This window comes from Triturus cristatus, chromosome 4_1 (genome assembly GCF_964204655.1).
Source record: "Triturus cristatus chromosome 4_1, aTriCri1.1, whole genome shotgun sequence".
Classification (NCBI taxonomy): Eukaryota; Metazoa; Chordata; class Amphibia; order Caudata; family Salamandridae; genus Triturus; species Triturus cristatus.
The window spans coordinates 185,402,442-185,414,893 of NC_140585.1; the positions used below are offsets into that span (position 1 = coordinate 185,402,442).

At 40.3% G+C, this 12,452-nt stretch overlaps 1 protein-coding gene across 1 annotated transcript; it reads right to left on the reverse strand.

The window, feature by feature from the left end:
• Nucleotides 1-11,130: 11,130 nt before the first annotated feature.
• On the reverse strand, nucleotides 11,131-12,069 carry LOC146853904 (olfactory receptor 5AP2-like). The gene has a single exon (XM_085650444.1). It carries the CDS (start codon nucleotides 12,067-12,069, stop codon nucleotides 11,131-11,133), a length of 939 nt encoding a protein of 312 aa, XP_085506570.1.
• Nucleotides 12,070-12,452: the final 383 nt, after the last annotated feature.

Sequence of the window (12,452 nt, forward strand, 5' to 3'; positions counted from 1 at the left end):
TTTAACGCTATTCCTTTGAAGTTTGAATCACACTGGATAAAAATGATTCAGAGCGAAATATATGCCTTCATTTGGGCCTCTAGAGGGGTAAGGGTAGCCTGGAAAAAGTTTTGCCAAAATAAAATAGATATATGCATGTTCAGCACTTTACATATGCAAAGTGAAATAAGCAGAGGATGACTGAGGAATTTGTATTCATAGAGATAAGCCTCCTTGGATACTAAAGGCCAGTATTCTTTTTTATGTTGAAACCCCAAATATAGAAGAGCGTATATAAAGACCAATTGAAAATAGTTTCATTTAATGCCAATAGTCTGAACACTAAGCATAAAGCCTGAGTAATTGAAGATTGGTTAAAAGGACATACGTCAGACATTGTGCTTATTCAGGAGATGCATTTTCAGGATAAAATTGAGCTGAATTATACTATGTTATAGAATCTGCAGGGTATGAGTATATTTAAAGTGCAAGCACTTCCTATAGAGGGTTGCAATTTATATAAATAGACATCTCCTGTACCATGTTAACTCCTGCCAAACAGATAAAGAAGGGAGGTTGGACCTGGTTAGTGATCTAGTTAACAATTTTAGAGTAACTATAGCTACAATCTATGCCCCGATTTTAGATAATCCAGCACCACTACCATTAGTAGCACTGTATGTGACTTTGTTGACCGTTCTAGGGAAGCTGATTCTAGGCAGGGATTTTAAATTTCTTATGAATCCATAGCTAGATACATCATCCAATACTCATAAGCAGAATAAGCCATGGATGGCTAGAATCATGTCAAATTATATGAAGGTTCTAAACCTAGTAGATTTATGGTGAGAGAAATATCAGGACAGGTATATTTTAAAGGCATAAATCTGCAGCAATATTAAATTATTTTCTTTCCTCATTTGACATGAGGTTAAGTATTTATAGTCATGTCCTAACTGGCTTTTCCGATCACTCTCTGTTTTAGATGCAAGTGACAAGGAATTAGAAATAAAGGTTTGTTCGGAGATGGTCTTCCACAAGGTGAAACTGGAAAATGAAGACTGGTGTAATGAGATACAGAATGAGATGGTAAACTACTTTAAGGAGAGTACTAATGCGGCCAGTGTGGTAAATGTTTGTGAAGAATTTAAAACAACCATTCATGGTTGCATAACCTCTAGAGGTTTATGAAGAGAAAACACCTGACAGAATTCAGAGTACTGGAATCACAACAGGAATATTTGCGAACTAGTACGTATGTTAACAAGTTGGAGGTCAGAAAAGCTAGACTGCTCATGCACGACTACTATGATGAACAACGTGAATATGTAGGGACATTTTTAGCCTGGCAGGTCCAAGAACGGCAAGCTCATAAGATAAATTCACTCATTGAAGAAGAAACAAGAACTCATATTGTATACCCCGCTCAAATTCATGAAAAATATTATTATGAACATATACAAAGTATAAATCAGATGGTAGATGTTCCCAACTTGAGAACATTTTAAGTCAGCTCCCCATTCCAAAGCCACGACAAAGATATGTCCAAGCATTGATAGCTAAATTCTTCTTAGAATAAGTTTAGGAGGTAGTTAAATCTCTGGCTAACTGTAAGGCCTGTGGCAAAGATGGCTTACCAGCTGAATAATATAAGAAATGTGCACCTGTTTTAAATCCTGAGATATTAAAACCTGCTAATCATATTATGGGAGGAGGTGAAGTGACGTTGAATTTGATTTGTCCCTTTCGCAAAGTACTACACAATTATTTCAGGAAACAGAGCAAAGCGGACAGCTGCCGCATCCAGCCATGGTACATTTTCTTGATGTTGGATTAGAACAGGAGGTTGAGCTTCCTTCCAAGCAAGAAACTCCACCTTTAGAATCATTGGCTCCGAGATCTCCAGCACGGAAAAAGGAGGGGTACTACTCCAACATCTTCTCCAAGCACCACTTCTAATGATGATAATAGGGAAATGGAGTGGCCCCCGGCAGAGTTAAGGAGAAAACAGGAGAGACAAGGGAAAATAAAAGTTCCTGAAAGACTTTGACTTATGGGAGGGTATGATGAGGAGAATGACGACAACGGGGCAATCATTGTGGCAGGTGACACGCAGTAACCCCTACCTGAGGAGAAGCAAAAAGGCAATCAATGACACATCCACATACCTCCACCAGCTCTTCTTCAGGCATTGGCAGTGGCACAGTAAAAAGTACTTCTCCCCAGTTTAGGACTTTTTTACCATTAGCAAATAGGGGGAGCATATTGCAGTATGAAGCATTTGCAACATAAATGTTTGTTAAGGTGAGCCTGATATAAATTATGTTACTGGCGGACAAACAACCAATATGAAAAAACACCACACAATCAAGTGTAGAGGAGCACCTTAAAGAAATTACTGAACATGGTCGTGGTGGTAAGGGAAGCCGGGGAATATCAGCTGCAAGTCCAATCATGGTGAAGGTGATGGTGAGGAAGAAAAGGATGTCATCTTCATGCAAAGCAGCCATGTCTCAGGCAGTGTAGCAGCAGACTCACCCACCTCAGTGACTTCACAATGGCATAAGACTCTGAGTGAGATGGAGACACCACGGCATAACAGTGAGTGCCCTACCACAACACACATTGAGTCTACCACCATCATCTACTCCTTAAAAGATGCCTATGTAAGTGGACCCCAGAAAGGGAGAACATCCAGGCTACTGTTATGGACATGTTAAGCAAGAGAGGCTGTACGAGCAGAATCACCCAACTGCACATTTGTACAATAGGATGTTGGCAAAAAAATTAGCATTGGACCTCCTCCCATTTTCTTTTGTGGAATGGCAGAGTTTCTTAGAATTTATGGCAGCCATCTACCCGGAATGGAAGATACCAAGTTGGACCTATTTTTCCAGAGTTTCTGTTCCAGCACTGCATTATGATGTGGGCCAGTTATCAGGTGACTGATTATATGCAAATCACTGCACACTCGATCTCTTTTGGGGGGGATAAAGCAAAAGATATCTGCAGGTCTTGGCCCGAAGAAAGTTTCAAGAGCGTTCAGTGGCATGCAACGATGGCCATGTTCACAATGGAGAAATATCTTGTAAGAATTTAACAGCAAGGTGCATGAATAGCTGTGACGCAGAATTCTCAGAATTGGATTTGTTGCCACAGACAATGGCAGAAACATAGTTGAGGCCATGTTAGGTGGAAGCTAGTTCAGGGTCCTGTGTTTGGCACATTGCATCAACCCGGTGGTTCAATAGTTTCTCAAAAAAGAAGTCATAGTAAGCAACATACTGATCACCTGCAGAAGAATGTGCACTCATTTCAGCCATTCTTTTAAAGCCCAGAAGCATTTGTGGATCATTCAGCATAATAAAAGAGAACTAGCTAAAGTCCTGATACAGGTGGTGCCAACACATTGGAACTTGACCTATTACATGTTTCAACTTCTGTTTGAGCAATACAAACAGATCAATTACTATGTCATTGTAGGAGGAGGAGATGTTGTTGCGAAAGCTATGACCATGGATGCGGACATATGGGGCCAAGTCAAATGCCTGAAACATATACTACATATACTACTTCCGTTTGAGGCTTTTACATGGGAATTTAGCAGGACAGTATGATGGGCCAGGTAAATAAGGTGTCTGATAGTTCGCTCCAACATGTGTGAATGAAAACACAGAAGCACATGTATTGGTTGCGAGCTTAGTCCTCCCCTTAGCTTGTAATATAAGGCTGCAGCATGACATTATCGCATCCAAAAAGTACATTCATGCCACACATCCTTAATTCACAGTACAAAAATATTCTGTCCACATTCTTTTTTTTTTGTCTTCATATATGACATAAGCAGGAGACACAATCTGGGAGGGGGCTGGAAAAGGGTGCAACACGACCATTGTGGATTTTAGTCTCCTTTAACCAGCCTTCTTAAATCAATGGTTGAGGAGGACTTAAGTGGTAACCACCACTATCCTCATCAAACTGTTGATGTTTGCCTCAATCCTCTGACTTTATGAGTATGATTTGTGTCCTATAACCACAGGAATGCACCCCACCTACAATAAATAATGTTAAGTAGCATTTAACAGAAAAGGGGCCCAGGGCAACTGAGCTTACCAACATGTCTAGCAGAATCTACCCAGTCCTGGCAGAACGGTGGCAGTGTAGAGACCCATTTTATACAGATTTCTCATCATGCAATCAATATTAAGGTAAAAGATCAACAGCCTTATAAAGCAAAGCTGACCTCAATATTTACACTCAGAGTTCTGATCAACACCTTGCCTACTTCTTGCCAGGGGACTGGATGGCTGGGCACTGCCTTATGAGCTGGACATCATACTCATTCTCTAAGCCGCACTTGAGAAGGCAGTGATAAAAGAGGTTGAGGAACTCCAACCACAGAAGAACGCCTACAACAATTTGAGTAACAAGGAACGTAATGCCCTGGAGAAATTGAGAAACAGGACAGATCTGATCATAAAACCGCCAGACAAGGGAGTAGCCACAGTGATTCAAAACACTAAAACCTATCGGACTACATGTCTCACTCTCCTGACTGACGATAAGTTTTACAAAAAGATCAACAGAGACCCTACACAAAGACTAAGGAAAACCATCTCCTCCATGACGACAGATGCCCTTGAAAAAGGTTGGATCTCCAAAAAAGAACATGTTTTCCTAAACCAGGATGAACTGCGGACACCCCTTTTCTAATACCCCCACCTGGCAGACCAATAGTCTCCGGTATCGGATCAATCCTCGAACCACTGTCCAAATACACTGATTGGTTCTTATGTCCATTAGTTAGACATATAACATCATTTGTACAAGACACCAAACATTTACTCCACCTCCTACAAGATAGCGAGTACAATCCAAATGATAACATCTTGGTCTGTCTTGATGTCGAGGCCCTATACACCAGTATACCCCTGAATGAGAGCATTGCAGTTATAGAAGAAGTACTCAGGAAAGAAGACTGGCAATGGACAGCCACTGTTGAGTGGATCATCACCCTGATACGATTATCACTCACAGAAAACTTTTTTAAATTTGAAGAACAACTATACCTTCAGGTCCATGGTACTTCTTTGGGCAGCACATTTGCTCCTAGCATTGCCTGCCTGTATATGAGCCACTTCAAAAATCAACACATATGGGACTCGAAGCCATACAGTAGTAACATCTGTAAATGGTACCGTTACATTGACAACGTCTTCATGGTCTGGAAAGGAGAAGAGGGGACGCTTTTAGAGTTCGGGAACTGGATCAATCAGCTGAACCCACATTTGCGGTTCAGCTAGGGAGAAGATCTCCTTCTTAGACATTAACATTATTGCCTCAAATGGCACATTTAGCAGTTCCTTATACACAAAACCAACTGGCAAAAACAGCCTGTTAAGGTTTGACAGCGCACACCCACGATCTCTGAGAGAGAATTTACCAGTAAGACAATTTCCACGCATTTGCAGGAATTGCTCCGAAATCCGTGATTATAGGAAGGAAGCTCAAGAAAAACTGAAGCAAAAGAACTACCCTACTAAAATCATCTAGAGCGCCAAGAAAAGAGCACGAATCACCCCGAGAGAGGCCCTTTTGGATACTCCGGAAAAAACTCAACCGCAACAAATGATTCGTGTTACCACCTTCAACTCCTCATCAAATAACATAAAAAAAATAATCAATAAGAAATGGACAATACTCACATCGAACAAGTTAACGTATGAGAAACCTATGTTCTCATTCAAGAGAAACAGGAGCCTAAAAGACTCCCTTGTTCATACAGACACATACGAACCAAGAAGTGACAGCCACTTTGTGGAACACCGTGCCAGTCACTGGCCACTTCCCGTGTGGGACATGTGTAGTGTGTGAATTCACTGAACCTACCAAAAATATTGACCTAGGCCTACGCACCCCCATGGGAACAAAGATCCCACACCAACTGCAACACAGAATCAGTCATTTACCTGATCAAATGTCCATGTGACCTACTCTATGTAGGTATGACCAGCCGCAAGGTCAAGATCCGCATAGGCGAACACAGAAGTACAATCAGGAGGGCTGTCACAGCAACCAGACTCACAGCACACTATGTGGAGAAACATCACAAAGACACTGACATAAGATGGATGGTGATTGAAAAAGTCAAGGGTAGTGGGAACCGAGAAAAAAAACTACTAGACAAAGAACAATGGTGGGTATATCGTTTGAAAATCCATGAGACGGGATTGAACGACGGCATCCCGTGGAGCCAACTCAACAAATGAATCAGACATTCCATCCACACATTAGTGCATTATTAAAACCTAGAACGAACCTCCCCGGAATAAATATGTATATACCATTAGCTCTTTTTTCCTCAGTTATCAACTGGGGCGTGTTCACTACTTCTAGCATGTATGGAATCTGAAAATACCCCTCTATGCCATTTAATCTATGGTCTGAATGAGGTATTTTCAAGTTGTATCACAAGGACTCCAGATATTTAGAGAGACACATTATTTATCTTGACCTGTAAGGACAGCACCATCATTTATAAAACAAGCTGCATGATTATCTCCTATCTCTCGTGTTTTTATACCTTTGAATCAACATCATCTGATTACAAAAACACTATTTAACCATCAACTGCTAACTATGAGACCTCAGTCCCACCATATCCTTATTTCTTCACCTCAAGCGGATCATTAATACTGCATTTTGGCCTTTTCCCGTTTGAGTTAACAAATGAATGTGGTCTCATGGGCACCCCTGACTGAAAGTCAAGCCCATATTTTTAGCTCGCTCCCCACACTGCTGGTACGGCGTGACAATGATTATTCAAGATTGACATTCAAACTACAAAGCTCAAGTCGCACACTGAGCATTCGACTACATTTCCGATCATGCCTGGGGCAGCTCCCCACGCAAGGTCACGGTGGGGCAGCATCACTTCCGGTTCACCCGGGGTAGGCGTACTTCGTTCTCTTACTCCATGGCGCCAAATATATATTTAAATACCAGTTCTCTCGTCTCACTATTTGCACGAGCCGAGGACCGGAACCAGGTTGAAAGGCTGGGTGAGAACTCCTATTGAAGTAAGTGCGCGAACAGTCTTGTGACATTCTCGGTGTCAGCACACTTGATCTTACGCTCTTTCTTACTCTGGGGAATCCTGCGCCAATGCTGGTCCTACCTACCCCCCTCACCACCACCTTCATCTTTTCTTGAAAACACTAACAATAGGACCACCCATATCATCGCTCCGGTCCTGTGTGAAACGCGCAGCCCTTCTGCAATTGGTAAGTCGGAATGACGGTATGAAGAGATGATGAACGCAAATGAATTAGTGTGTCTATACATGCATGGTGTTCGTTTAGTCATTTCTAAGAAACGGTGCAACTACTACTGCAATCTGAGACTGTTTTACATTGGTGCGATACTGTTACTGATAAAGAAGTTGCGACTAACACGCAGATAGTGTTAGAATGCGAGTAAAATCGCCACCTCACTAAATCTGTCACATATAACTAGAATGTCACAGAGCTATACAGGATGAGTGGCACAATGAGAGGACTTCTCCTCCATCGGAGGCATGCACATAAAGGTCAGCATGTAATCACCATACACCTATTGGGTATGACACTGACTGAACTTTCTTTTTAATGGTTTTACGGTGTATCTGTGCCCTTTTGTAACCCTTCAGATGGAGACTGGCTATACACAGATACACAAACAATAAACACACAGCGAGGAGTAGCTACTCTGCCCTCGCCTTGCAGAAAGTATTGGGAATCCCCTTCCTGTAAGAGCCCTCACATAGGGGTTTACCTTCTGCCCTGAAGAAAGTCCGGGACCTTTTTTGACCGCTCTGGACTGAAACATGTCGGCACTAGGGTCTTAGGACCATAATACCCCAAAAAGACCAGTTTTGTTAGATTTTTTTACTGACCCAGACAGACCCAAGAATAAAGGGAAACCGGGGGTCTGCCTGAGGTATTTTATCTTTAACCCCCCTATCTTCATCTATCAAAAGAGCTCCCAACACTGTGGTCGAGCCAACCCCGACTATTTGACTCTAAGGGCTGCTGTGAGAATTGGTTCCTTTATGTTATAGGTGCAGAAGTTTATTAAGATAGTTCTCGGTTTTCCTCTTACAGGGTATCTCCTGAAAGTATCCAGATGAACTCTTTGAATATCCTGGTCCAAATCAACACCTGACATTTCCAGGATGCTTTCTGATCACAAATTTTTAAAAATTCTGCCCAGTTTCATTCTAAGGCTGGAAGAATAATTGCTGGAACTTAGAGTCCCACACCGTAGTTATGGGGTACTGCCTTCAACTTCCAGAGATTTAAGTCTTGTCTCACAGCAGCCAACAATAACATCAACCAGAACACTAGCAACAACTGCAACAGAAGGACCAGATGCAACATCTGGCTGTGAACAATGAAGGCAACATATGCAAATTACTTTATAGATGGTCAAAAGACTGAAACCCCAACTTGTGAACATATGCACAATGAAAGGAATTTGTCTTTGCTGCATTGTTTTAAAATCCAGCAACAATTAATCAGAAACAAAAATATGCTACTACCCCAACAATTACATTACAGGTCATATTCTTGTAATAAACGTTACAGTTCTCTTATAGGCAGCTTGATTTCATTCCCTGACTAAGGTTATCCTTTCCCTTATCTTTAATAGAATGTGTGGAGTTCTTTGAGCATGTGGAAAAATCTGATATCATCATGGTTGACAATCCTACAGAATTACATGTTTTTTTGCATGCCAAATAGTGTAGCTATTTCTATATGGCCACTTTATGTGGTATATTTATTGTCTACAAAGATCGAGTCAACAAGTGGATAGAGCTGACCCATTTTGTGCCATGTTAGTTTATTCTTAGATTTTGTAAATATGTGATGAAAACAATTAATTAAAACATCCAGGCGTTTGATCACTGATTAAGAGAGATCTTCACCACAAAATATGTCAAGGGGAATCCTGGCAATCTGGTGTGATCCGCACTTTGATTCCAAACGTTGTGCAGAAGGTGTCTTCACTGACAACCCATATTTTCCTTATTCCGATGAGCTCTGATGAAGCCTGAATAGCTGCATCCCATTATACAAACATATTCTAAGAAACTCGAAATTCGAAAGCCATGTTTTATTATTTAAGTTTTTAGCTAAGCAGTATCATACTGCTTTTTAGAAATTGCTTTAGCGTGTTAGCTTATCAGAAACTAGTGCTTTCAACGTTTTCACCGCCTTTGCGCACATTTTTGTCCCGTTCTCATCTGTTTCGTGATCTCAACCACAGCACTGCTACTGTGCTTCAGCACTCTCTAGTTTTTTCTCTACCTTTCCAGCATATTTTGTAGTATCTTACTGTTTAGTTATTCCAATTGGAATAAATGTGTCATTTCCATAATTTCTTAAGGCTATTTTGCTCTTGCCACATCTTCTGTATTGCAATGAAGATAACTAGTGAGCTTTATGCACAACATCTATTTAGTATGATTTGATTGTTTTCATCATGACAGTTTTCTGAGCTCCTACAAATAAGATGATATCATTATCCAATTAATGAACTGTTCTCTTTGCAGTTGATTGCGAACATTGTTTGCCAGAATATCAAGTGTTATTTCATTATCCATAAATAACAAATCAGGTGAGAGCAATAAAGCACCAAGTATTGAAATTTCATCAAATTTCATCAAATTACGTGTAATTATACAACAGATAAATTCACCACTAACTTTTAAAGCAAACTGCATCCCTTTTGATCATGAGGGTATATTTTGTGCAGAAAAAAAGAGCCAAAAACAGAAGAACTATTATCGATAACAACTTCTGTCCATGTTGTTCCCAAGCTCCTGATAATTTTTCTGTGACTTACCATAGTGGTGTAATCTAGGTAATTTCACTTAATAAGTGTAATATGAAGCTCCTAAATTAAATTAGCATAATTGAAATTTCACCTGCACCCAGAGTTGTGTTTCATAGTCTAGCATAGACGGTGAGCTGGTGGTAACAATTTCGAATCATAGCAAGGCAGATCCTGCCTTCCACTATTCCAAAGTCAGCAATGGAGTACCACTCAATTGATTTATAATGCAATCTGCTTTCTATACTGGTTAACACAGACTGCTGTGCTATACGTTATTATTTACACTCTATCATTCAAAGTTCAAGCTTATCCTACTAAGTAGCAACATGATGCATCCATGCAACAATCTCACATTCAATGCCGAGGCACTGCCACTGCTCTTAACTTTTCTAAAGTGAATTATTTCCTGCTTGTACATTTCATATCAGAAAACAAAAATATAATCGTGTGTTTTTCTTCCTTAAGGAGATCTACCTGGCACAACAAGCCCAGAGAACAGTGCAGTCCCACTAGCACACTTCTGCCATTACATATGCACTCTAATGAATGTACTCCCATAGATAGACCTCAGAGATAAGCATTGTCTACCACAGAGAAAGCTCTGCAAACAGTCTCACCCAGCTAAAACACCCCCAAAAAGGGCATCTACGCACTTACCAAAGGATGCACACTCTCACATAAACCCTAAATGCACTTTATGCCAGCACAGACTACAGAGAAGAACACCTTTAAAAAAAATCAATTCAAAGCATAATTTCAAGGAGAGCATAATGTCAAAAAAAGTCTGAGTTATGCACCCCACTACAGAGACAGCTATGACAGTAACATAGTTAAAGTAAATAAGTCTGGTTTTATGTAAAACACATGCAAAGTGCAAGTGTGTGTTTATCTATGATTGCATGTGTTAGCACACTTAAGCTAGACTTATGGGCTAACCCCCCGGTTATTTTAACATGTAAATGGCACAATAACATGTATGATCAAATACAGTGAAATAAACAAATAGACAAGTATGTACACATTCTGTTCATTGTATTAGATATTTGAATGAACCAGGTTGCAGTAAAGCAGCAGGACACTGACTTGCATTACATTTCTACATGTTTATTCCAAATCCTTGAAGTCAGATGTGTCTGACAGGTTGCTTAATAATCTTGCCATCCTGTGGAACCAGATACACCTTAAAATTGTCAAAAATGAGTAAGAGGCCCAATTGGAAGTCTCAGAATGAAGAACTGATGTAAAAGATCAGAAGAACATGTTGATGCTTTTTCTCTATTTCGAGGCACTGGTCTTTCCTAAGCACTTTCTCAGGGCTTGCTTTATCTCGTGGTTTCGAAAGCTGTAAATTAGCGGATTAAGCGTAGGAATTATTATCATATGAAAGACGGATGCCACATTGTCCATGGCCATTGAGTGGCTTGCGGTGGGCTTGGCGTAAATAAAAACAAGTGTGCCAAAAAATAACGTGACACAGACAAAATGAGAAAAACAAGTGGAGAAGGTCTTTTTCCTCCCCTCTGAGGAACTTATCTTTAGAATGGCAGAAATTATGTAGACATATGATATAAGGATGATGATTAGTGATATCACTATGAGGCCACCTGCCATTGAAATCAGCACCATTTCATTGAAGGTGGTATCAGAGCAGGCAAGCTTCAAGAGTGCAGGTACATCACAGAAGAAATGATTGATCTTATTATCCTTGCAGAAGGGCAGGGTAAAGGTGAAAACTGCATGTGTTAGTGAATTGATGATCGCAATTGCACCTATGATAACAAGAAGATAGAGGCAGCTTCTATTGCTCATTATGACAGGATAGAGCAAGGGATTACAGATAGCTGTGTACCGATCATAGGCCAGCAATACCATCATAAAAACATCTACACTTCCCACTACATATGATAAAAACATCTGTATTACACAACCTGTAAAAGAAATTGTCTTCCATGTCCATAGGAAGTTGACCAACATGTTGGGGACAGCTACAGAGGAAAATGAGATGTCTACAAAGGCCAAGCAGGAGAGCAAGAAGTACATGGGGCTGTGAAGTTTATGGTTTATTGTGATCAAGACCATGATCCCAATATTGCAAAGAAGGTTAATACTGTAGACCAGGAGGAAGAAACAGAACAAAGGAATTTGTAGTGCTGGGTCCTCTGTGAGTCCTAAAAGAATGAACTCCACCACATGTGTCATGTTGCCTGTTTGCATGGTTGTAAAGAATAGAACCTAAAAGGAAAGAAGCAGATTTATAAAGATGTGAAATTCCAGCACACACAGCTGAGCACCAATATTTATGTTATTTATTGCTATAAATATTGTAAGGTTGCAAGTAAAGTATGCTATGCTTGATCACTTTTTTAGCATACCCTTTAACCCAGGTGGTCTCTTTGTGTTAGCTTTGAATCACATGATCACAGATGTGTGGTGAGCAGCATAAAAACAGCATTATATTTATATGTTCATGAACGTACATTTTAAAGTTCTGATCTAGAGTTTGGTAGACATACTGCAGTCTGAATGGGTGGCAGAGGATATCCCCCAGCCAGGTAGACTAATGCACAAATTTAGAGTTTAACATTGACTCAGAAATA